The sequence below is a fragment of the Aptenodytes patagonicus genome, chromosome 4 (assembly GCF_965638725.1).
Source record: "Aptenodytes patagonicus chromosome 4, bAptPat1.pri.cur, whole genome shotgun sequence".
NCBI lineage: Eukaryota > Metazoa > Chordata > Aves > Sphenisciformes > Spheniscidae > Aptenodytes > Aptenodytes patagonicus.
In genome coordinates this window covers 58,953,372-58,981,189 of record NC_134952.1, presented here as the reverse complement: position 1 = coordinate 58,981,189, position 27,818 = coordinate 58,953,372, and the positions used below count along the sequence as shown (strand labels likewise).

Here is a 27,818-nt window from a genome sequence, read left to right as displayed (position 1 = left end):
AAAGAAGGAATTGTCTAGACCTAGAAATTCCAAACAGTCTGTGTTGGAAAGATAATTTGTCTTGCAGACAGTTTTTAAAAACCAAAAGAAGCTGTTTGAAAAGCCATCAGTAGTTTAAAAAAGCAGGTGGTAATGAATGTTTTTAATTGCAAGCAGTTATGAGTGTTTGTTGAATACTGGATTTCAGCAGGGCTTGCTGTCCTTGTACTTCTTTTAAAGAAATTCTTTTGTATATAACTTGTGACACTCCTCAACTTAGAAATGGTGTCTGTCACTTTTTGTCTTCAGAAAACGAAAGGAAATAAAGAACTGATCAACAAAAAATAATTAGACATAAAAGCAGTTACATGTTGGATAATGGGGAGAGAGCTAGCATAAGGAGAGAACACAGTGGTTAGGAGAGTTTACATATGAAAGACAATGGGTAAGAGGTGTTATGAACTGAATTTGTAAAATAATAGTTTGGAAAAACTGTTCAAGAGAACTTGTTTGCATCCTTTTGTCTGTAAAGAAAGAGTGCTTGCTGGGAAAAAAGGGACAGTAAAGGTTTAATGATGAAAAGAGTGAGTATATTATGTCAGATGCTCCTGTGGAGACAACCACTTTAGACTTCCAAGATTAATAGCTTGGTAAAGACTTTTCTCAAGGGGTGTACTCTTCCATAAAATAATACTTTTGCTCTCTAGAGTTCCCTGATATTATTCCTAAGGGGCTTTACAGAAATATGTATCAGCCAAAGTTAGAAATATAGGTCAGTAGGATTCTGTGAACCAAAATAGTGTAGGCGTTCCTGTGCAACATCTGGCATTGTCAAGAACTCGGGGAGACTGGACCTTTTAGGATTCTTTCAGTATTCTGATTTAATCCTTTCTAGGATCGTATGTCAAATACCAATGCGTAAATACAGTTTTAAAGGAAAATTCTGTGTAATTTCTCTGCTTTATTGGGTTGGAAGAAAGCGTTAAGAATGTGTCATTTGATTGCCTACTGCAATTTTAGCTTCTTAGCTTCTTTGTACCTTCCATGTAGGGGTGGATGGGAGGATTCTTTTGAACTGCAGAGTTCAACATACCTCATTTCTGAGCTTGTGCTATACAATGAAGACAGGTGTTTTTTCTAAGCTTATCAGATATATTTCCTACATGAAATAGGAAGCAAGAGCAGTTAAAGATGTTTGGGTATGGAATGCCCAATTATGTAAAACAAAAATTAATATAATAAAATTCCAACCAACAGCTATTGGCTGGACCTAAGCAATACATTTTTGTGAAGATTTGTGTGTTTTCAGTAGACCCTTAACCAACCATGTAATCCCACACAGTAATTATATTTCATGAGACTGGCTAGTCAAATAAAGATTGTATTTATCAACCTGTAGTGTATCTGGAGAGAACCATCACGGGCATGAATCTTCATTTTTAAAATAAATGTGCTTCAGGGAAGCTAATTGTGAAACTGTTTTCATCAGCATACAGCTGAATGTGTAGGATTACTGGTGTGCTATACCTGACTTGTGATTACTGGCTGTTTCATGAAATAAAACTGATGTAAGATGCACCGTAGAGATGCACTTAAAAATTATTATCATGTAGTGTGGTATGAATTTAAGGCATGGATTCGGTTCTCTCTCTAACTTGTATGCGTGTGAATAAGGATAACTTTGGCTTGAAACTGAGAAAACGTGAGATATGTGAGTAGCTCCAAAGCAGTCTGTGCTTGGTGACACAAAACTCAGCGTGGGTCTGTTTACCCACTTAACTCCCCAGCTGAGTGCTGCCAGGGCATCTGTGGCATAATAGAGATGCAGTATCACAGGGGAGAGGCTGGCACTCCTCAGATGCCAGAAACCTCTTAAGAGGTTTAGTGTGCTGTGCCTTTGTCTTTGCAGCCTGAAGCAAAAGTTGTAAAATTCTGAAGTAGGCTCAAGAGGCCTTAATTTTTATTGCAACTTACCTTGGAGAATTAGGCATCCTTTCAAGTATAATTTGCAGTAGGACTGTGGCTTGTTTCCCATGTGTTCTTACAGTGAGAGCATTGTTTATCAGTTCTTCTGAGGCAGAATCAGCTTTTAAAATTTCTAGTCCAAATAGAATTATTTTACAGAGTGATCGTTCTTAACTTGCTGGCTTAACCTGAGAGGAGCTAACTTGAGTGCAGTTAATCAAGATTTAAGTAAGATAGGAGTCTATAAGCAACTGAATATTTAGACCCACTACTATTCTTAAATAAAGGTGTCTATGTGTGGAATTATCCTAGCAGAGCCACCTCTGTGCTTCTTAGCAGTGGAATTGGAATTTAATTTTGCCACTTCAGGGATGAAGACAAACTGAGTAATAGGGTGTTATTTGCTCTCCCCAAGAGAGACAGTAGTAGGCATCTAGTCCTTACAATAGCCTTTAAAGAAGCAATGGCAACTCTGGATGGCTAAGTTGTGGAGCTGTGTGGACTTGGTGTTTGGGGGCTTATATTTGGGGACAGTAGTCTGTGGAGCATTGAGATGTCAGCTCTGATCTGGGAGCAGGGTTCACATTCTCTGTCTCTCTTCTTCCCCTCAACTAGCTGTCTGGGCCCTAATTACTCCCTTCTTGGGAGCATGGAGGAAGAGGAATTGCCGTCTGTTACAAAATTGCAATGTTATTGCCTCTTCCTTCTAACAAAGCATATGACAGTGTGGACAAAATTGGGAGAGGGGCAGAACAGAGAGAGAGAAAAATCTGTCGGTGTCTGTGTTCTGCTGTCTGCTTCTCTTCCAATTAAAAGCAAGTGTTGTTTAGACAACTTAATGAAATTGTACCTGTCAGCCTAATGTGCCATGCTGAAGATGTAATAAATTTTATCTTTTACAATAAGTATTTCTCCTTATCTGTTCCAAAACATACAAATTAAGATGTTACTTATCATGGAAATGGTAACCTTAAAGCCCCATTGCCTTAAAACCTCAACTTCTGGATTACAAAATTTAACTTCGTAGAAAAGAAACCACACAGAATATAATTTAAAGAGTATAAATTTTGTGTATCACTAGAACAGTTTGGGTCTTAAAAACACTTGGAACAGTCTTGATCTAATTTGCTTCCATCAATATCTTGTGGCTCATACTCGCACTGAAAAGTCTTGTAACTTTGCATGTCGAACATACATCGTAACCTAAGTATGAACCAAGTAAACCATTGTTGAAAATCCAAATTGAGAAGTACTAAGGAAGAGAAATGAAACCTTTCTTCCTCTGTATTGAATATAATGGTGACAAGGAGGACAGTAGTGGTATTTGCTTGCTGTTTTATTGTAGGTTTAAAAAAAAAAAATAAAAAAAATAGTGTTCTTCCTTTTCTACAGCTCTCTTGTGAGCTAGCAGCACATGGTGGCTTGTATTTTTGATGATGATCTTGAATTCGCTTGTCGTTTCAGAATACCTGACGGTGTTTTCGCAGATGATTGCATTCCATGATCCAGAGCTGAGTAACCACCTTAATGAAATTGGTTTTATTCCAGATGTAAGTGTTAAAGGTTCTTATAAGTATTGTTCAAAGAAAGTAAGAAATGGAAAATGAGGGCAACTAGGATGAGATGCCCTTCCAGACTGTTTCAGTAGTAGTTTGACATAAGTGAAACTTGCATATTAATGGACCTTTCTGAGTATGCTGATAAAATGGTAAAGTTTTGATTGTTGTTTTACATACCTCAGTCCTTCCTGTTCTGTTGGCATGGTAAATACAATAGAAATACTACTAGTCAGTTGTTATAACTTACAGATTCATCCTAAAAGATGTATATAATTTTATTTTTAAAGTGTGGATTAATATACAAAAATTAATGTGGCCATAACTGACTAATAGCAAAATTTCTCCCAACTAATTAAATGCCATTGGTTAACACAAAAGACATGTCAATTTGCAAGTAATACAAAAAATATGTGCAAGTGATGGTTAATCTGTATATATGTCAGACCTTGGAAAATGCTTAGGAGTCATTTGTTGGAGTCTATCAGAAACGTTGGACAAGTGCATAACTTGTGTCTAAGTTTTATGCTTTCATTGGAAGAAGTCTGTAAGATGGAGGAACATGAAAACTGAGAACACAGCCCAAATGTAGTAGAGAGGGAGGGGTATGTTGGAAAAAGCAAAACAAGGCCTTCCTTAGAGCCTCACTTTTAGCTATCACTGTCAATAGTGAAGCTTTCCTCCTTTGTTTAGAGAGGCGTGTATAGTCCAGAAAGCCAAGATAATACTCTATAAAAATGTTTGTCTGCTTACTATAGCATTATTGAAGTTTATGACTGATGTTTCTGAAAAGTAGATTTAGGCAAGGCTATAGAGAGAACATTGTTAAGTGATAGAGTCTGTATCATGATATATTTGACATTTACAAATTTGGTAATTACAAGTTGGTCATACGAACAGATGATGACTGAGAGGTCAAAATGGAAGAAGGAAACTGAAGTCAGGAGATGTTGATGTAGAAATATAAATTTCATAAATAAGAAATTTATATGCATTTCTTCTATAAGCAATATAAACCTTATTTTGTCAGAAAAGCCTTATGCTTATTAGGAGATGCTTTAAGTTAAAGCAGCAAGACCAAGCCTCTGAAAGTCATTTGTGGTACACAATTCCTGGGTGAATTTGTGTGTCTCTGGGACTGGCAGATACTCATTATCACTGTTTACAAAGATTGTAATGGAAAAGCAAATAGATGCTTTCATTTATGGGGGTGTTTTTAATGTAATAATGTTGTTCATGAATGATAAAATTTAAAAGATACTGTGGGATTAAAATGAGCAGAAGAGAAAGCCAGTGTATTGCATTATAAGCAGAGATGTTTGAGAAGGCCACATGTATTGCTGATGACCCACATCTGAACAGGGCGGGTGGGAGGAAGATGAAGGGAAGGTGGGGAGAAGGGAGAACATCAATCTGTAGAAAGCCTAGATATTTGGGGGGATAAAGGGCATGGGTAACAGCAACATTTAAGTTCCTGAGAGAATCAATTTTGCAGCATCACTTATGTAAATGCACTTGATATTTATTTGTTAAAGGCTGTGGATGACCAAAGCAATTCCTTTGTGTATTTTGTCCAGGATACTAGTTCCCACTGAAGAGGTAGAGATGTAATTTCCCTGACCATCTTACAGATCCCCGTTTCTGCTACTAACCTACATGAGAGCTCTGTAGCAACCCATCTTAGGTGTTAGCTGATCTTTCAGCAGCTCCCAGTGTCTGCTTATACAGTTATAATTCTCCACTGAAAACTTTTGAGGTGCAAATCAGATGGAATAGTTTAAAATCACCTGTTTTGTTACATTTTAGTTTTTCTGTTGTGCTAGTCATTGGACAGCACATAGTCAAATGTGAGCCTTGTCTTTAAGTGTTACAGTCTAGAGATGATTAGGTAATGCAGTAAAAGATTACAAAATAGAGGGTCGTTTGTTTTTGGTTTTTTTTTTTAAAAAAAACCTTGCATTGAATACAAATGCTAGTTCTAAAATTAACACTAACCTCTGAAGAGAGGTTGTCCTTTCTAAATCGTCTTTTTTTTTTTTAATATATAAATAAAAGTTGTCCTGCCTTTTAGATTAGTGAGAGAGGTGATTTTTGTACCTGTAACGAGACAGCACGGGATCCATCAAGGTGAAGGATATGCACTGTAGTAATGAGATCTGAACCGGAGTTTCATGCTTGAGTACTAATCCTATCAAAGTAAACCCTGATTAATCTTTCATCATTGAAACACAGGCTCTGCTGCAGGAAAGATTGTGTTTCCTGGTACCCTTCCCATTTGCTTTGGGTCGTGTAGCTCTCAGAATATTGAATGCTGCTGAAGCTTGAATAGTTGTGAATATTGTTAGCTGATGTGGTGCCTGAATTAAGTACGTTGCTGTGGCTATGCTATTTACATGTAAATAGAGGGAAATATGTGGTGAATCTTACAGTTCTTTGCTTACTCTCCCAAAGTTTATAATCTCCCCCACTCTATATAATGCTTTATAACACGTTCTGTATTTTACTGAATAATTCTGACATCAACAGCAGACCATTCTGAACTGAAGAAAAACAAGGAAGTGTGCTACATTACTAAAAGGGTAACTATAGCCATAAATTATTCTAAAGAGCTTTCAGCTGCAAATTATGGAAGCTAGACACAGTTGTCAGCTGGCCATTAACAGAGATGACAAAGTCTGGCTGCAGTTACTTAATATCATCATGCTGGAGCTGCTGTCATAGGTAGATACCTTAGCTTGGTTTTAGCGATATGCAGGAGGTGTCGGTAATAGGGCTTCCTCTGAGAATTAAAAATCCTGTGACTGGAGTACTTTATCTCTGTTTGTTCTGTTACACGATTACCTAGTGGTGAATCTGAGGGAGTAGTTTCTTGCTGGTATTTTTATCTTGTGAGGAAAGTGATCATTCTTCAAATTTTGTTTGGGTAGGTGGGTAGAATTTAGTATTAAAAATTGGATGCAATCTGCATTCTCTTTGCATCCCCAGTCATCAAAACATTTTTGCACCTTTCTCTGGCATATAAATATATGATTAATTGTCTAGGCACCATATAGGCTTGAAGCTAAGTATGTGTGTATGTATTTCATACACAAAACATTTCATAGACAAAACATGAAGGTTCAAGATCAGGGTTTTATAGAATAGACTATTTCAGTTGGAAGGGACCTGCAACAATCATCTCGTCCAACTGCCTGACCAAGTTAAAGCATGTTGTAAGGGCATTGTCCAAATGCCTCTTAAACACTGACAGGCTTGGGGCATCGACCACCTCTCTAGGAAGCCTGTTCCAGTGTTTGATCACCTTCTGTAAAGAAACGCTTCCTAACGTCCAGTCTAAACCTCCCCTGGTGTGGCTTTGAACCATTCCCACACATCCTATCACTGGATATCAGGGAGAAGAGCTCAGCACCTCCCTCTCCACTTCCCCTCCTCAGGAAGCTGTAGAGAGCAAAAAAAAATTTTTCTTAACAAATGAAAATTAAAACAAAAAGCAGCAGTTGGGAGGTAGCCTTGTTAGGACAACTCAGCAGAATAAAATTCCAGTTTATTGTTGGACAACATTGTTTCATATGTACATCAAACAGGCCAAAAAAAAAAAAAAAAAAAAAAAACAGCAACTTCATAGGAAAAAAAGAGAAAAAAACCCTTTTTATTCTTTGGCCTTGCCACCTCATACAAACCACAATTAATGGTACAGCTGAAGTACATACACAAAAAGTTACTGGAATGCTCAGAATAAGATTGTAAATTTTTTTTTTTTTTTTTGCTTTTTTGTCCCTTTTAATTTTTTTACAAGGTTTTGTTTTATTCTCCTTTGAGATAATGGTTTGGGCCTGGTCACACCACAAGTAAAGTCAGAGATAGGTAACAAGAGATACACGCTTCAAAGTCCCCCTTTCGGTCAATCTGAGATCACCTAAAAATGGCGGACCTCCTAACAATATGTACAAAAATATAAAATGTAAATAAAAAATACAAACAAATTCTCCTTTAAAGTACTTCTGAGAAAGCAAGCAGGGCCTTGAAGTTTTGATGCTTGGGGGGAGCTGGGGGGGAAGGGTGAGGTCTCTCCCTGCTAATGGGTGACTTGTTTCGTATGCCATGCCACAGGGCCAGGGTTCACTCTACTTGGTGAGGATGACCACGGCGGAAGGGGGAGGAAGCAGGGGGGGTCCCAAGGGTGAAAAGGATTCCTTTTAGCTGAGGATCATTCTTTCATTCTTTCTTTGACCACCTTTCTGTGTAGCTATGTCAAGTGGTCTTTTAGTTTAGTAAGCTTGGAAAGAAAGATTGGATTACTTAACAGATCTTCAATATCTGGGATTGTTACTGGACAATTCAATAAGAAAAGAAATATATGATACCTTTTCTGAATCCTTTCTGTTGTCATTTAAGCTAGTGCCTGCCTAAAGTGTGTAGAAAGCAGGTTAGCATGGCAGACAAACTATCTTACAACTGTCCATTGCAGGGTTTTTAGCATGTTCTCCTGAAGCAAATGAGCTACTCACTGTCAGAGGTAGAATACTTGCCCACGTTGCCGTTGATTGTGGTAGGTTCTATATTCCTGTAAGTGTGACTTCAGCTTTGAGAAGGAAGGGCTCCATCATAATGCCTTGAACACTGAAAATAGTGTGAAATAGATGCTATAGCATAGGGGGTTTTTGTTATCCATCTATAAACTATTTTTATAATGGTGAAGACATGACAGTTTACCAGTTTAAAATAACAACACTGCATTGAATGACAAATGGTCAGGTGAGGATTCTTTTACAGAAGATTGCAAGAATAATGATTACTCCTATTGTGTTTGTTATCTCTAAAACTGTAGGTATTTAACCTTGATCTCAGCTCTGTAATTCTATGAGGTGTGGAGGGTGAACTTTCTTAGAGATTTTTGAATTTTCTTAGAGGTTTTTGGTAAACTTAAGTGTTATATACATGCATAACGAACAAAACTTGTGAAGAATGTTGGCATTTTTTATGTTTTGAAAACTCAAGCCTTCAATTTTAAATAATTCAATTTCATTATCCTGCAACCAGGTGCATAGCTTCACTGTAACTGCCATATGATGTTCATAAACGTGCACGTGGATCATACAGGACAGCCACTTTATTCTTACAGAATTTTCACAGAGCAAGGAGCTTGTGTATGCCTTTTAATACTCCCTACCATCCCCACGAACAAACATTAACACTCATTTTCACCTTGCTATTCCTTCTAACATATCTTTAGAATCAAAATCCCCTGAGCCTAAATATCTTTAAAACTACTGTCTTTACAACTGAAACCTCAATCTTCTGTAGACACAAGTGTGTAAAGCTCTCATCTTCTGGAGGAACAGTCAAATAATGAAACAATCCAGACAGTAATAACAGGCAATAACAAAATCCTCATGGAAAAGGCTTTCATCAAGATTTGAGCCAATATCTCTAAGAGCTTTGAATGTCTAATGGGAGATGCACTGTTCTCAAAATGTGCCCATCTAACTATGGGCAAGTAAACATCTTCAGCCCGTTGAAAAACAATGAACTGCATCTCCAAGCTCAGGTACTGAGCCGAATTTGTCATAGCAGAGCACTATTGGAGAGGAAGCTTCAGCTAGCGATAATGGAAGGATGGAGAATGAAACCAAGTCTAAGGACAAGAGATTTCAATTGTAACTAAAAAAACCTGTGGATTTATTCAGATTGTTTGAACGGGAACTGATGTTAAGGGACTGCTGTGTTCTTCATATATAAGAAATGTCCAAGTCCTTACTTAAAATCACAAAAGAGCTTGTATTTTACAAGCAAAGCAGAACAATAATTATGGCATTGCTGATCTCAAGCCCACGCTAAAAAAATGAAGTATTGGTTTTACAGGCTCTTATTTTAATGTGACTTGTTCTCAGGCTGTTCCAGCAGTTCAAACGCTACTTTGATTAAACGTGAGGTATGCTTCCCGGCTACGGAGAGTTAAGTGTCAATAAAAAACCAACCCCATTATGTTTCAGGGTTCAGTAGTGAAGAGTTGAAACCCTCTTTAAAAGCAGCTTGTTAGTACAGAAGCATGGCACAATGCTGTTCCAGCCGGTGATTGCTAGAGGGCAGTATTTACTAGTAGTATGTTAAAAGTGCAGTCATTTAACTGTAAGAATTTGGTAGCCTATTTATTTGAGGACTTCAAGTCCGTGCAGTTCTTTTTGTCTGTGTTTTTCTATTTGACTTGCATGGTGGAATAATACCACCAGTGTTGTGCCTTTTCTTCACTTGCTTATTAATAGTAATCATAACCTCTTCAGGTTTACCAAGACCTCCTTTTCTTAGAACATTATATTTATGAAAATCAGAGGGAAAAATCCCTTCAATAAAAACTTATCTGATACCTTCTACTTAAATAGTTTGACCTACTTTTCATGTCACTGTTAATAGGTTTGGTGAGGATGGTTTAGAGTAAAGTGGTGCTTTGCCTTGTTGTTACCTTTTAATAATCTGTTTAATGTTTTAAATTTTGTGTATTTTCTTGCATATTTCTATGTAGATGCATACAAGATAGAGGTGTTTGTGAAATTAGGAGAAAGTGTGGATCTGCTTTGGTAAAACACTTTAATCAAATATATGAAAAGGAGAAAATAATTGCTTTTAAATACCAAGGAAGTAATGTAGTTCAAAATGACGTCTGCATAATACGTACCTCCAAGCAAAGAGGAGCCTCAGGCTATTAGGAACGCTTGTTTTCCTACTGCATGGAAAGCAAGATATTGCATACAAGCAAGCAGGTAGACAGGTATTAGCTGATCACAACCACTGTAGGGGATATTTCAGGGAACAGGGTATGTTATTCCGTAGAGAGCCATCTATTGAATGCATGACAAAGATATACTCATGGAAATAGCATGAATGTATTATAAGATGAAAATGTCAATAGAAATGGATTTGTTTTGTTTTTTGAACCCTTAGAATCAATTGGCGGGTTGGAGGCCAAGCTTTATAAAAGCCTCCTGAATATTGAAAGTGGTGAACAGTCTGGTCATCGCAGCTTTTTTAGTTTTATGGACAGTATGGTTCAGATGCTCAGATGAAGATGTAGGAATGAAATTTAGAGAGAGCTGTGCTAAAGAGCTTTTCAGCAAATGTGTGCATCATTTAATCAGTGCTATAACCCAGTTAAGAGTTTATGGAATAAGTAGTAATTTATTAACATAATATCAATTATGCTTTCTGCTTCTCATTTGCTTACTTCCAGGGAAAGCTTAATAGGAGGACTAATTTGCACTTTTTATGAGCTAAAAAGTAATATATTAAGCTTTATGTCTAACTGTAAATTTTCAGAAGTGGAAAACAGAGCATGTGATCTGTGCAACTGAGTAAAATTTAACAATGGCTGTCTCGCTCTTGCATTCCTAATTTGTGGGGACTTTCTGTGCCGTTCAATGTTTCATGAAAATAGATTCTGTTGCCTTCAACACACTAAATATTTCAGTGAAAACTGAGAAACTCTTAAGTTGCCATAAATGCTTAGCTCCTCTAATGCATACTGAATTTTCTCTATATGATGTCATGAGTATGAAAGTTTGCAGAAACTAAGTTTTCTGTAGCCATTGCAGCAGCACAAGTTCTTAGTCTCATAGTAGTATAAGTGCTGAAGCAGCCTCAAATTCTTCAGATGACGCATGCCTTTAAAGGTCACAGTAGAGCAACATAAATGCTTAAGGTGTTAGTAACTGACACTATATGCTTTTGAGAATGAAAACGTTCTTATTTTCTTTCACTGACAAGTATACATTTTAATAAATACCAACATAGGAGAAAAAGGTAGATATGGTTAATTTTTCTGTTGGAAATTGTGATTTGCACTTTTAATTATTTATATAGAACAAGGTTTTCTTCCCATAGTAAAAAAGATATATTGTATCAAGTTGGTTTATGCTTGTTCAGGCATCCTTTGCTAATTTTCACTTAGCGGTATATATATGTAAGGTGAGAACTGTGACAGTTTAATAGAGCAGGTTTTTGAGTTCTTAAAGACTTTGGGGGTTATTTTTCGCAAACATAAGCCTACTGAGGGTAGTGGTTGTTTTTGTTGTTGTTTTAAATATAGTATCACAAACCAGTAATTTGAAAGAGATGAGAATGGAGACCTGGGGGAGGAAAAAGCTTTTCTGACGGGCTAAAAGTTGTGTGGTAGTGGTTCTGCTGCTGAAGTTATTTCCCATTTTAAATACATTCATGCCAAGCTAGGCAATTTCTAATGTGGTAGGAAATTGTCACAAACAACTTTAGCTCTTAATAAAACATTTTTTTGTTCTCTTCCCACCACCACCACCTTTTGCAGCTTTATGCTATTCCTTGGTTTCTTACAATGTTTACACGTGAGTATGCGTTCTTTTTCTCTGATTAAATGTTCTTGTATTTCTTAAGCATAATTTTTTCTCACTTTTTCAGCTAAAGCTTTCCTAATTAGTGTGATGTGTCTATTATTAGTAGGTCCCTTGTAATTTGCACAGATGTGTGTTGTGATTTGAGTCTTAACAGTGCCTGTCACATACTTTCTTCCCTGATTTGACAATAATTTTTTTTTAAAAAGTAAATTTGAACTGGATTATTCTATGCATGCAGTATTTAGGGAGTGTGCAAAGGAGGCTGTTATCTACTGAAAAAAGATATAATAATAGTTAAAAAAACAAAACCAAAACCAAACCTCACCACCTTCCCCTGCCCTCACCCAGATAATGTAAGAAAGAGAGTAATTTTGTTTTTGAAGGCCAACAAAACAAGCTTTTTTTATTGCACTTTGACACATTGTTATTCTACTGGCACTAGTTTCCTATGATATTTGTGCATGGATGTTAAGAACAAAAAGAGCTTTATAATTTGGTGAGCTTTTAATGAAGGAGGACAAAGTTAATAAAGCAAGCCTAGAAAGCAATTCAAAATCTTCTTTCCTCAAAGATCTCTGATTTTTTTCATTTCATGTCAACATTGGCAGACTTTGAATTTTAAAAAAAGAATAAATAAAAAGTAGCAGGATGAAAAGAGCTGATGGATTACTTCTCTGATGAAATATCAAAGAATTTAATGTGAGATTCTTGATTGCAACTTCTAAAGACTGTAAAGCACTGGTTCTTGCAGTTGTCCATTCTTCTAAAATTTTCATGAGAATCACCACCTTTGGAAAACCAAGGAGATGGTTTCCTTGGCAATGAATTGCAATAAAATGTTAGAACTATTTAGTTGAAGGATAGCTTATTTTAGGAGAGCCACCTTCAGCTTTATATATAAAATGTTGCTGTTTTTAACAGGCCTTTCTCCTTGTCTTTCCTTTATTCTGACCATTTTGGTCTATTCTGCTCATTTTCTTGTCCAATTTTAAGTAGTTGAGCTTATCAATTAACTCATTAATGTCTTCGTACTATTGGAAAAACTGATATGCATGTCCTAATGCATAATTGCACCGTACCAAAAGAAAAATAAATTGCCTAATTTTGTGTGTGTTTGAAATCTAAAAACCTGCACATTTCTAAGTATTTAGTGATGAAAGAAGACACTGATGATTTCCAGAATAATCAAACTGCATATGAAGGCAAACCTGTTTCTAAACAGGTTGAGTCCTTTTTGCTCCCAAGTAAAAAAGAAATAACCCTAAGACGGGAGAGGGAAAAAAGTATATAGGCAACTCCTTAAGAGTGTGCATGTGTGTATATGTTTTTATCAACTTATATGCTTATAGCTTTTTTTAATTGTGTTTGTTCATCATGCAGATGTCTTTCCTTTGCACAAAATTTTTCACTTGTGGGATACATTACTGCTTGGAAATTCCTCCTTCCCGTTCTGTATTGGAGTTGCAATACTTCAACAACTGAGGGATCGTCTGCTGGCTAATGGATTCAATGAATGCATTCTCCTTTTTTCAGACTTGCCAGGTATAGAAAAAACTATTTCTTCCCTTTTTCTCTGTCTTCCCCAGTGTGTTGCTGAACAAAGTACGTGCTTGCATGTGAATCTTACTGCAAATCTTATGTGTTTTGAAATCATGGTAGATTTAGGCAAACTCACTGTCAGAGTGTGTAGGTCTTAACTACAGCTTGATGAACTTAGTAGAAGTCTTTTTGCTGTCATCAGCAAGAATGGATGAGCTTGTTATTATTTCCAGGTGAAGGTTGGAGTACTTTCTTGTGAAATTTAGAACGATTTTAAATAATTCATAAACAACTGTCTGTAGACATGCCATGTATAGAAACAATCCAGTTGGTAGGGATTTCTTAGTGAAAAAACTGTAGTGCTGTTCTGAACAGTGCTTTTCCACTTCGATGCTGTTACTACCCTGTTTTCCTTTCAAAAATAATTAAACATTTGCTATGGAAGCAATTAATGTAAAAGGATTAGGGAAAGCAGTATAGAAGCCATTGGAATTGCTCTGTGTTAAATCAGTTTCCGTTTGAAACATAAAGCTTTCAAAAGAACCCTCAAAATCATATCAGAGGCTGCGTGATAGTTGTGCAGAAGTTCTGTCGTCTTGTTTAGTGGGAAGTGGTTGACCTATCCATACAAGCAAGTGTTGCATCTTAAAAAAAAAAAAAAAAAAAAAAAAAAAAAAAAAATTGCAGTTAACCATGAAATTTGGGTCTTATTTCTGAGCAAGTTTCTAGTGAGACAGTAGAATACATTTGAACTGAGTAAGCCCTGTTGACTGAAAGATGTGTTTCCATTTGTGATGGACTAATATTTATATAACACATGAACCGGAAGGCTACTGCACCCAGAACATGCTTACGTTCTTGTATTAATGCCCTCTCTCCAACCCAGGATCTTACTAACATAATATACGTCTTGGTTAAGAGGTGACACTGTTTTAATTGTGTGGCCTTTCTTAAGATAACTTTAACTTTTGGCTAATTTGTGGGCTAATTATAGATTTAGTGGATTCTTTTTGAACACCATGTGTGCAATTCAATCATTCATAATTCATTTAAACAGAAGTCATTCTTTTGAAAAAGAACTGAATGAGAGAATCAAGTTTGGAAGAGCATTTAAGCTTAAAAGCTCTTGTTAAGTGTGGCAGTCTCCACAACTGCAGAGTTTACAGAGGTTAGCAGTAGCCTAGGATATGGCAGCAAGCAGGCAGAGGCTAAGTTCATAGTTGCATAAATCAGTCTCTCAGAAGTTCAGTGAGTTCTCACAGATGAAGCTCTGTGATTTCTCTAAATATTATTGCCACAAATTCTGTCTCTCACTGTATACCCTTGAACATGTGTCTGGATTTCAAAATTTTGCTTTTCTGCTACCTTTCAGTTTAGCATAATACTATGCAATTGCTACTGTATTTTTTAATTTATAAGAAATTTAATAAGGCCATTTCTTATGGCGTGGGTTTTTTCATTTTCAGTCTATAGGCTTAGTCATTTCAAATGCCCATATTAAATTTAACTGGGTATCTTCAGATAGTCTGAAAGGTGAGTGCTAAACTAAAAGATTGTCTCTCTCCCCTTTCCCTCTTCCCCCATCTATTAGCTGTATGTCTTAGTTAAATATAGATTCATTAATATTTAACTTATTTTCTTGCCTAAGGTCCCTTCTCCCTATTTTTTTTCCCTTGGGTGGTTCTAAATTATATATTCCAATTTATCTTGAACCAGCTGATTTACTGACAGCTGAAGTACTTTATGCTGAGGTCACATGTAAGAACACACTAGTTCTCATAATACATGTCTGTTTATATAATGAAATTAAATCACTAAAATCTGTAGTGTTATAATTTACATGCTTTCTGCTGATTATAGTTTATGACAACTTTGCTGATAACTGGTAGGAAACGTTTTGGTAGAATGGTATTTCTGAAAAGATTTGATTTTTTTTTTTTAAATGTTGGTGATGTCTGCAATATTTTGGATGTCAGCAGTGGCACAATTGAATATTGTGAGATTAATCCAAAGCATATCATAAACTGACTACTAAGGAAAAAAAGAATAAGGATGGAAGACGATCCTAGTGTGACTTAAATGTTATTAGTCTAGCTGAGACTTCTGGAATCAGTAACTTCTTTGAACATATAATTATCATAGCCTCATGCCTTCTCTTTCTGACCTGAGTCTTATTTCTGGTTAAGAAGTATTGACTGCTTATGCTTTTTGTCACCTGTGTCTTCCAAACAGGACTTCTGTTATTTTGGTTAAAATAAATTGTGTGCCATGCCTGAGAATTTTCTGAAAGTAATTTACAAACAACCTTCACCTGAAACTGGGTCACCCAGAGGAAGAGATTATGTTGTTTAAAACATCTGCAATAATTTCAATCTAAAATCAATTGTTGCTCAATAGTCTGAAACTCCTGTGGTTTTTAAGCTTTCTGTGAGCTGGAATGGCTTACTCTCAGGCTGCCAGTGAAAGCAACTTGCTTTCCAGGCTGGTAAAGCTATTTTACTGCAATCTTGCAACTTTGTGGAACACTTTTTTAAGATTTCTTGGTTTTACAGTAGCTATTTCTAAAAATGTATATTTAAAGTTTAAAAAAAAAAAAAAAAAACAAACAAACCACTGCTTTATTTCCAGTTCACTGCATATAACAGTTTCAATTACTGTTTAAAGTTAATGGTGTGAGGAAAGAGAAGGGGCACAGTGCCATTATTGATTACTTGATTCTGAAAACCCTTTCCAATGCTTGTCTCAAAGCTTTGGCCATATTTTGGGCATTACTTGCTTTTTGGGGGGAGCTCTATTGGAAATTTTAGTTTGGTTTTTATATAGTTTTAACAACATTCTAGCATATTAGGAAATCTCTTTGAAGTATTTGACAAAATAATTGGTTAATTAAGAATACTGGAAAATCCCTTCACTGTAGCAACAAATGTCCTAGTTCATTCCTCGTGGGGCTGTATAAAGGGGACATATAAGCAACAGCTAAAATTTAAATAGAATTAGATTGTTTAGGAAATTACTACTCCAAGGTGTTGTTTTAATTCTCTTTCATTTGTTCGTTCATATGTTGGTTTTTGGTTTTTTTTTTTTTCCCCTTGTGTTTAAGGAGCTCTGTTAAGTATAAACTTTATTCAAACAATATAAATACCAGGGAAGGTTTAGGAGGTTTGAGACAGACAAACAACACCATCCCTGGAGTCATTGCTAATTCTTTATGTGTAGTTTTGAGATTTAGTAAAATTCATCCTATTTGGGTGATGCAGACAGAGCAAACACAGCATGCATTACTTTTGTTTTTCCTTTATCTAAGTCTGACACATAGCAGGAGAATGTGGCAGAAAAATGAGGATGGTAAGGATGGCACTACTATGACATGATTCCTGAGGTACCAACAACAGAGGCAGGACTCTGCTTTTGGACCAGTACTGGCTTGTACTAAGCCAGTTTGGATATGTCTGCATCTTCCGTATCAGCAGATTTACAATCCAGAAGGCTCTTTCATGCATCGAGGGCCAACTGTATAAGTAACTTTACTTTAAAACTTGCTGTTTTGCTTATAGCTTGGTCTTTAACATCTTGCTGTAAGTTTGTGTGATAATGTACGTTATGCAACTCAAAAATTATTATTGTAGCTTGACTTGATTACTAAGTTCATTACTCACTGTACAAGTAGTACAAAGTCACCAGCACCTTTTGTTAGGAAACAGACCCAGGAAGGAAGCATCCAGATATGTACAGCTCTTTGCAAACAGTTGAAGGATCCCGTAGACCAATTCACTCCCACCTGGAATGGGTGCCATATAGGGCCTGGCAAACAGATCTTCCTCCAGAGATCCATGCCAATATCATCACTGACATGCAGAGATGAATTATGGCCTTGAGAAGGGACAGAACAACTACCAAAAGATGGGGACAGATGCTATTAGAGAATAGGTAAACGCCAATCCTAGACATGAGAGAAAACATACTTTCAAATAAGCCTTGTAGGTTAGTTCACACAATAACCTCATCTTCTGTAATTTCAGAGCGAGAGAAGTGTTTGTTCTTTTAATGCTGTGCACCTTAGGAAGGTGTCTTTTTGCTGACTCCAGGTTAGTGCTTCCAAAGGAAGAACCTCAGCCTCAGGTAGGAAGTCCAGAAAGACTGGCTGTGGAAAAGCAATCCAGTGCAACGAGGAGCTACAATCAAACTGTTGAAGTAGAAAATGTAGAGGATTCTACTTTGTGAGACACAGACATGTAGCTTTAAGATGCAACATGTAGTCAAAGATCTAGCTATCACCAAACCACAAAAATGATTCTCCAAGGAACAGAGCTTCTCTAATTTGGGAGAAACAATTATGTCTGTTGCCATTATAGTGATGTGCCAAAATGCTGAATCCCATGATGGTGAAAGCCATGTAAATGCTTAGAAGAATTACATCCAGCTCAGAAATGGACTACAGATTAAAAAATAGTGGAAATTCTACACTAAGATTGTATGGTGCAGTTTTGAATGATGTGTTTCTGCTGACAGCAGTAGAATTAGACACACCTCAGAGAACTTTACTTTAGATACGTAACCAACCCTAGGTAGCTACTATTTTACTTTCTGCTGTTTTTCTTCCTGAAAATCCTGTGTCTGCCCACATCTGTGATTCATACACTTTTATCATGCCAGAATTTCTGGTGGTTCAGCATTTAGTTAATTAAGATTTGGTAGGAGGAAGAAATGGCAGTTGGCCACCAAGCCAAAGCTGAGTTTGTGGGTGTTTGATGTCTTTTCCCATTTGTTTCACCACTTCTCGAATAAAAATGCAAACTCTCAGATCAAAAAACCAACTCTGAAGAGACTGAAAGAGATACAGTGTGGTCTTCCGTATGCCAGTGAGCAGCAGAAAAACAAAGGTAATAGACAGTTTTCATTAGGGTTTGACTTTTTATTGTATAGTTTTAAAATGCGTAGAAAATTTTTTGAAAATTGCGTAGATTAAGGCTCTGAGGAATAGATGTTGTAATAGCTCTTTTAAAAGGAAACTTTTTTCATAACTTCGGCTATGAAATTTTGACATGTGGCTTTGTTGTAGCTTGCCCAAGTTCAAAACTGTTGTCCCCCATGGAAGATGACACTGCAAGGTAATTTATCATGATGTTAGTGAAGCTAGACTGCTTTTTCAAATTACAGTATATCTGAAGAAAAGCAGCAGTTTGGTCTCTCACATGATGCGCATGATAATGGTGCTATAACATAAAAAAATTGATTGGAAAAATCAAAAGACATCAGAAGCAAAAAGGAAAGCACATTTCTAGTTTTCTTTTCTTGAAAGATGTAGGTCCGACTGATATTTATGGAAACATCTTTTTCTGAACATATTCCTCATCTTTGCAATGTTAGGTGGTTTTTTAGATGCAAGTGGCAGGTGTGTTTTATAATACAATTCCTGAAGATTATTGTTGCTAAATAATGGCATTTATGAAGCAGAAACTGTGCATAGCTGCTAGTAAGTGGGGTTTTGTTTGTTTTGCTGCCTTTTTTTTTTTTTTAACTAGCTTACAGCCAACTGTGGGTTGGGAGCTGGCTTTGGTACAGAAGCAGAGCAATTTGTTGGGGCATACCGGCTCACCAAGGCTGTTCAGTAGTGTCAAACTCTGTAATATTGATGTCATTTTACCTGAAGCTCTGAATTCTTTAATTATTCACATTTTCCACTTGTAGTGACATGAACAAAATGCAGTTCTATTTATACATTCTACCTTCTTGACACTAAAGAGACATGCTGCGGTGGGTGACACACTGAGGAAAAAAATACCAAAATCCTTTATTTTATTCATATTACTGTTCTTGCTAGCCTGTAGTTGTTACTGGCAGAAGAAAATCAAATATATATCCTTTAGCAAAGGGCTGTCTGTCTCAAGAGGTGGTATTTCATAAAAAGGGTGAAAAGTGAGTTCATCAGTAGAACTTCCCTAGTGCATGTCTTAAAATCAGTCTGAGGCACAGTTTATGCCTCCTTTTTCTGGATAGAACCTGTATGTACTTTTCATGGCAAAAGGGGACTTCAGAGAATAGAATAATCCAGCTGTTAGTCATGTAGTATTTTGTACACCTTTACTCTGGAATAAAATTGAAGTACATGAAGGCACACTGTCAAACATACTAGCATTTTTAGGCATGGAATGACAAAATTCAGGCCACTCTCATCTGAGCTTTGCTTCTAGATGTGGCAAGTTATTATTTTTTCTCTTTACAAAGATGTCTTGGGAAAATATTTCCCTTTTGTTTGTTTGTTTCATTAAAATTATGAGCGTAACTGGTTCAGGATTAGACTAGTGCTTAGAAAGCAAGAGTGTGCACTATATTTTTTTCCTTTTACAATTATGGAAGATGTTGCTGACAGAGCAAGGTGCCTAATAGGGTATCTGTTTATATCTTTGTTATGCTGAATGAGTGTGTTTGCCTGTACAGGTATAAATGGTCTTCCCAATAATCTTTAGTTCTCTAATTGTTAATTGAGGAAGATTTTAAAATGACCTGCACAAATACCTCAGTGTTAAAATTCCTTGATTAAAATGTACATTAGCAGCACATCTCTGATTGTAGATATACTTTGGGGGTGTATATATCCAGTGTTGTTAATAGAGATACACATAACTCCTTAAATACAGAATTGGAATGGCAGTGTAGGCTGAGAGCTAGAAAAATCTTTCTGCCAAAATAAGGACTGAGAAACAAGGTCTGTTTAAGTGAATTCTCAGCTGTCTCATACTTAGGGATAGTGGTCAGTTCCCTTTGGTCTACTTTCCCATATTCAAAGAACTTAAACTCCTGCCTTTATAAATCTGCGTGAGGCATTTGATTCTGTCTATCCAAACTTCTTTGTTCTTAATATATTAAGAGCTGGAGTTTAGTAGAAATCAACAGAAAGACCAAAACTAAACATGGAGAACTAGAGCAGGGTTTGTACCTAAAGCTAAGACTTCGTTGATATTGCAAGCTCAGAATAAATTTCAGGACCGGATTGTTAGCATTGAAAGGCAAAACTTGTTCAGGAAGGACAGGTATCCCAACTGGGCAAAGCTTGTATTTTATGTGAAGAATGTTGTCTGTATTCTGAAAATGGTGATAAATAGGCTAGGTACCCATCAGGGGTGTGTCAGGTGAAACCTCTGTCACTGCAAAAATTTAAAAACTCTAGGCAAGCATCTGTAGGGGATAGGCTAGTTACATATCATTTGGCTTCAGAGCAAGGCAAGGAGCTAGACAGTCTCTTGCTGATTCTTCAATCCTTATGCTTAAAAAAAAAAACAAACCACACTTTTCCTTTTTTTTTTTTTTTTTTTAACTCACCAGCATAGCATAGTTCTAAGGAAACAAATCCAGCAATCATGTAAGCTGATGAGAGTATAAACCAGAAATTTGTCTGCTGGGAATGTAACCCTGAAATGACACAAACTTAAAAATGTCTTAAACATGGGGGGGGGGTTGGTTTTTTTGTTATAAAAATATGATATTTAGGAATGTACTTCTTAAATATTTTCATGTGTAAATTCAGATGGGGGGTGTTAGAAAGCTTTTTCAGAGAATAGGGGAACTTTTTTCCATGACTTCTGAGTAGGTTAATTATGCAGCAAACTTTAAATCATTTAGAAATGTATATTGACAAGGTTGGCCTGATGTTAGATACTAAAGCTACTAGTTTTGCACTGTGAAACACTAACATAGACTTGACTAATGGTAAACACTGAAAGTTTTGCATCTGAGTAAGTTACCTACTGTAATACCAAATGACAAGAGCATTTTTTTGGAAGTAAAAGCAGTTTTAAGCATGGGTACATAAGCAAGATGGTTATTACCCTTCCTGTTTACAGTTGCTGTATTTGTGGGATATCATTTCAGTCTTGAATAATATGTTCCTTGCTCTGTGGTAGTTTGTGGGTGTTACATGGTTCAGGATACTCTTTAGGCAGATGTAAATATCTATATTAATCTTTGCCCCAAGTTTTTTTTCCATTATTGGTCTAGGAACCAACAGGACAAATGAGAGCCTTTTGATCCTTTTCTCATGGCAACAGATACCCCTTTTCAAGGTTACTTGAATTTTTGTCTTATTTCAAAAACAAATTCTAAGTTACTTCATATTATTTCCTTAAAAATATTCTGAAGGCTAACAAGAGGAGAGCTATGCTAATACAGAGGTCTTCTACTTATGGCTCTTTCCGGATTGATCAGTTTTATAAGCATTTGGTCTGGTCAGAGCTTCTGATTGTAGAGGTTTTTTACAATTTTATACCTGTTGTGTCTGGGAAACAGCTGAAGGGGCGCCTATCTACCACCCAGGTAGAAACTTAGACGGCATGATCTTTAGTAATGTATACTGAGCTTCAGTATTTGCATATTACTTCTGTGAAACACAGAGTTAGGATAAAGGAGGTGAGTTTCACTGGTATTTGAGAGTGCTAAATGTCTGTTGAGTCAGTTTTAGAAAGATTTTAACAAACCATACACCACAGAAGAGCCAAAACAATGTTTTTCCTTCAAAAATTGAATGTTGTTGGACGTTGTGTTGGTGGCACAAGTTCCTCATCTCTGTGTGTTTCTAACAAGTTTCTCCTCTAAGCTGATCCCTGCAGTTTTGTAAACCTGTCCTTTTATGCATCTTCTGTAGACGGTTATCATCTAGCTATGAAATAATGTTCATTCTTCTGCTGATCTGCTTTATTTCACCTTATTGTGTATCTCTCGGGTTTTGCATAGTAGCCTCCATCTGACTATTTCCATTATACAGTGTAAATTCATGTCTTTCTGTTGTTGGCCGGTATCCTAATCTGATGTTAGGGCCAGACCAGATGTCTTTAACATTTTGTTAGTTTGTAGAAATGTCGGCTGTTAAACAGCCATGGCAGACCTCATAAAACTGTTTAAAACACACTTTCCTGTCAGAGCTTAGCAGACATTACAGTCTTTATGTTAATTTATTTCAGTCTTCTTTCTCAGTAAGACATAGCATTTAGCATTTGGTGGTTCACTTACAGTAAACCTTTACTCTTCGTACAATCGTTCATCATTCTGTGTCTTCCCTGCTCATCTTTATCAGTGCAGGACATCATCATGTTTCTATACTGGAAGGCATTCTTTATGAAATCTTTTCACTAAACTGCTGAGTCAGAGCAATTTTTACAGTCACAAGTAAGAAAAGGATTCATGTTTGTCCTTTATGCAGTCTAATGTCTCAGGGAATAACTCACAGCATTTACTGCTGCTTCTCTCTATTGCTCACTACTTTGGTAAGTGTTGCATGAACTGGTCCAGACAACTGCATAACTGCAGGTACTGTAATAGTTGTACTTTCCATAACTCTCCTCTCAGCTTCTTTTGTTTATACACAGGCTGCAAACATACCATCTGTTGGTCTCAGCAGAAGTGTCAGTGTCTCACATAGACATGTCATTTCTACTTGAATTATTACCTTCATAACACCCTCCGCTACAGAACTCTTTATCTGGATACATTCTGAATTTCTCAGTCCTCAAACATCTCCTTTATGGATGAAGACAAGAGACCAACAAGTTCTTTTTCTGCTCTTTGGACATTGCATGTGATTTCATTACATAGAAACAAAAGTCCTTCTTTTCCCAGTGTTTCTGAACCCTCATGCAGATGGTTGATGTGCTTTCACCAAGCAAGGGCCTGGAGTATTTCATTTTTGATACACTAACTGCTGTGTGTGAGCATTCAGGCTCAAGAATAGTTTAAATTGTTGTCTTTGCTTTCCAACAGCAAGATAACAGTTGCACATACACTGAAAACAGCAATATCATCCAGAGATAGTAAACAATGTTGACTGTGAAGAACTGTCTAGAGAAGTTTTTATTCCAAGATACTGAAAGTGTTGTAGAGTAATGTGGTCTCAGACAAGGTAGCCTGTCAATGCAGCATTGAAATTATTGATCCTTATTACAGCTGTGCAACATGCAATCTGTCTGAAGACATACATAGTTTGTTCCTTTGTTTCTGCATCGTATCATTTTTCTAGCTGAATGCAACTTCTGTACACCTGCTGTGTTTCACAAAAAAATACGATGGCTCCTTCGTTGATAGCATTTGTCCTTCCAGCAGCTCTTGAAAGATGCACAACTTGCATCCATGTAGAAAGAAAAACAGACTTCTATCTTATTAGCTGAAGAGTTTTAAAATTAATGACTGATACTTATGTTGCCTTTGAAATTTTGTCCCAAGATGCTGATGCATGTAAGTAAGAGCAAATTACTATCCGCGAAACAATGAAATAACACAACTATCCTGTAATGTATGAAATAAATTATATAAAAAGAATAGTTTTGCATTGACCGTTTATAGAAACCTTCTAGCAGTAATAGATACAGAGATGTTGGCTAGAAATGTCACTTCTCTTCCTAGATTTGTCCTTTTAAATATCTAGCCTTAGTGTATCTTTTTCTGTGTCATCAGAAAAGAAAAGAAAAGGTTTATGGCCTTTCACCTCTACTTCTTGTGAGAGCGGGAATCATGAAATTGAACTGACTGACCTGTTCAGCTTCCCTGCTTTTATAGCACAGAGGTTTTCTGGCCTATTTATGTGGCTGTGTGGTGAAAGCTGATGTTGCCTGACAGGGTAGTAATAAACTATTTGTGATGGAGAGGTCAAACCAAGCCGATAATCCTGGGCTGTTTCCAAAATGCAGCAGTTTATTTTGGCCAAATTTCTTAACTGGTGTCCTGTTACCCAAGGAAAGGGCTCTGGAATTGATTAACTGCACACAAAGACTTGGTCTGTGTACATTTTCATTAAGAAAGAACCATTCGTGTTATGTTTTTCTCCATTACTTTCACTTACTGTGAACAACGTATGCACGTCTGGTTTAGCTGTAAAAATAAAAAATTCCATGTGCTTTTGTCACAGGTGTATTGCCTTTAAACTGATGCTTTCTTTTTAACATCTGTTTCAAGTGCAATCTACTTCTCTCCTGTATCTATAATAATAAACACTAAATGTATGTAGCTTAAAAAGCAGCTATGTCAGGCTGAGCCATCCTTTTCAGTTGAGGCTGTTGACAGAGGGAGGCAGCAGCTTGGTAGGGAGTGATAATTTAGCACGAACAAAGCAAAAGAGATAACATTTTAGAGCAACCAGGAAGTTTAGTTCAGAAAGGAGCAAAATATTTCAGTGGGCTTAATATTGGGATGAGGCCATGCCAAAACCAGGATGTTACTGTTAGATTACTTTTTGTTTACTTCCCCACCCCTGTCTTTTTCAATTCCTGTATTATTTGCATATTTAGAAATCTCAGGAAAAGTCTTTTGATGCCAAGTAATGGAGTAATTAGCTGGTGCCATAGAATTGTTTCCTGTAAGGCTTGATTGCTGCTTGACTGTGAAATACTTGAGCTCAGTTGAGCCCAGTTGAGCCAGAACTCTTAAAACCGATGTTTTAAAATGAAACTTGTGATTTTTAGTTCCTAGGTACTTGGGTGCCAACTTTGACTTTTTGAAATGCAGGTAATCTACACTTTTGGAAAACCAGACTACTTGAAGATGTTCTAAATTTTGAAATGAGAACTTATTTCGATAGTATTTATATTATGAGGCTTAAATTTTTTCAGTGCACACTTCACAGTTAATCACAGCATGTTATGTCAGCACGTTTTCGTTACAGATTTACCAGCAAAATAATTTGTATGAATAAAAACAGAAGGCATGTGCTTTTTAAAGTACAAAACACCCCAGTGTTGGGACCTTGGAGAGCACAGAGATGTTATATGTACATGAGTGAGCAGGCCCTCCCTGTCCTTTCTAAATGTTTCTGTTTGCTTCTTGTTGGCGCCCTGAGATTTATGCAGAGCCTGCTCTCAGAAGGATGTTCTTCTAAGTTGTTTGCACATGACAAGTAGTCTGGCATCCTGGTGAGGTACTCTCTTCATTTGTCCATAGTCCTGCTCAAGAATCTAGGCGCTGGCTTGATATATTTGCACTTCTGACATACCAACAGTGTGTTTTTAATAATATGTAAGCTTTAATGTTTTCTGGCTTGTAACATGGTTAGTTGGGAGCAGGAAGAGTATAAGCAGGATTAATACTGTGTGAATGCAAAGTCTTGGTGTGAAAACAAAAGATGGACTTTTAATCGGAGACTGACTCATTTGTCATGTATTTGAAAGGGCATGGGAAGAAATCGGAATTGAAGCAGCACAGCAGACCCTTACTTATTAGCCAAAAGGAGGAGAAAAGATCTTATCCAGCAAGGCTGCAAAAGATAGTATTGCATTTTAGTTACTGACGGGAAGTGATTTTTCTTAAAGTAAAATTTCAAACAAAGGGTGAAGACTGGCTTGAAGGTGACTCAAGTGTGAAGCTTGTTCATGCAATGTGACTAATTAATATTCAGTAAATATTTACACCAGTTTAATGTTGACTTAAACTCCAGTATCCTGAAATTAATTTTTTAAAAAAAGAATGCAAGCAAATTCTTTCTCTACCAATAGTCGTCTCCCTTGTGGGTAATAAATGTTGACCATTCCCATGTATATGCATACATGTGCCTATGTGCATACATATATATTTTATTATTATTATTTGTGGAAACTACAATCTCCTTGTTATATTTTTATTTTGCATTACTTAGAAGCAGATCAGTTAATCAGCAGACTGTAAATTGGTGTTAGGCTTTTGATGGCCTCCCTCACAAACCATTTAAAATTCCTTCTTGTTCCATGGAATTTCATTTTCAGGCATGGCCACTATCCTCCTGAAATGCTGCTTAGAAGAAATGAGAAACCAAACAGCCAAGAATCACAGAACAACTGTCTCCTAATTTTTTTTTACTTACACCCTGATGTGTGAGAACTGGTTATCATTTTTAGGGAAACCCATTGCTGCATTTTCCAATTCTCTAAATGGATTCCTTTTGGAATTAGAGCTTGTTTCTAGAAAAAATATTTTTATAGTCTATCTCATTGAGATTAACAGAGTTAAGCATTTTTTGCTTTCAGCTTTTTCATAACTTTCTACTGCACATAGCGTTCCTATTCCATCCCCCAGTTCTGTTTTCAATTTCAGATATTTGTAGGCTAATATGCCCTCACACAACCTAATGTTTCTCATGCTATTAATTAGTGTTGTTCAGATTATTTATTTTTTTTACTGGCTAAATTCTGCTTTCATCTCACTTACTACAAAAGTACTGCTAACGTTTCCTTAGCTAAGAATCTCAGGAGACAGGGCTATAACTCACAGTTGTAGCAGTCTCTTTACAGAAGAAACAAAACCCGTAAATGTACTACGGTCTTGAACTGAAACTCTCAACTTTTTATAAATAAAATGAGTCTTCAGAAATGTAGAGAAAGTGCGACTGGAATGACCATGCTTCAGAGTGTATTCTGAGCTCTAGGAATAATAACCAGTGAAAGGCATCTGCTGTCTTTACCTGAATTTAGAAATTGTGTAAAATTTTCCAGTTGTGTGGATTTTCCTTGGGAATGATACTAAACAACAACCTTCCATTACAGTATATTCAAAATGAAAAATCTAATATGTTTTCATCACAGAATGAAAAATTGTTAGTTACTGTTGAGACACCACATTGTCCATTTATCTCTGGCAAGTATTATCCCAAGTAGCTGGGGAACCTGATATGGTTAAGGAAAATTGCAATTTACTTTCACATCCACAAAAAGGTTTTAGAGCTAGAATTAAAATTAAGTAAACCACAGCTTTAGTCTGAGATTTTTCAGAATTTCAGAAGCAAGATAGCACATAAGCATGTTGTCTTCAGTGGAATTAAAGCATATGCTGCAGGTTGTATCCTACCTGAATACGGACAGCTTTTTGAATGGGAGATTAATAGATCACATCATGCATTCAGATTTTAAACAAAGTAAATAATCTCATCCAGCTGGAATATTCTGCCCCAAGCTTCAATTTCAGCTTCTTTCATTCACCACCCTCCTAATGACTGAGGTTTCTGGAGTAACTCCCTGATTGATGGCAATTCATCAAATCTGTTGATGGCAATGAATGATTGATGGCAATGCATCAAATCTGTTTGAGATATACAGATAAAGCTTGGCTACAGTGCCTCTATTTTCTTCATAGAAGCTGATGCTTCGATCTTCTAAATTGTGAGTGCTGTAATGAATCATCCAAGATGCTTGGGACAGACACAAGAAGTGCTAATATACCCATTGTTTGTCTGATGCACTACAATAGGTTTGTCATAAAATGCAAGCTAGGATCATTTTTCTCTTCGTGAGACTGCAGACAGGAGATGCAAAACTAACCAGTCTTTTTATAGTGATAGAAAAGTAAATGGTTTTTACATTACATCTTGTTAGAAGATAGATACATGCAGGATGCTTAGTGTTGCGAAAATATTTGTAATAGTTTTACTTTTTTTTATTTTGCATATGTTTTTCATTATGCTTTGGTAATTTCT

The 27,818-nt window shown here is 36.5% G+C and overlaps 1 protein-coding gene across 2 annotated transcripts in view; it reads left to right on the top strand.

Annotated features, from left to right (window-relative positions):
- Positions 1 to 27,818, top strand: part of TBCK (TBC1 domain containing kinase) — a 116,584-nt gene that overhangs the window by 52,761 nt on the left and 36,005 nt on the right. For both annotated transcript variants that reach the window (XM_076336856.1, XM_076336858.1), the window contains exons 20-22: positions 3,409 to 3,494; positions 11,815 to 11,851; positions 13,241 to 13,402. In XM_076336856.1, coding sequence (XP_076192971.1) covers positions 3,409 to 3,494; positions 11,815 to 11,851; positions 13,241 to 13,402 — 285 coding nt within the window. The remainder of the gene's footprint in view (positions 1 to 3,408; positions 3,495 to 11,814; positions 11,852 to 13,240; positions 13,403 to 27,818) is intronic.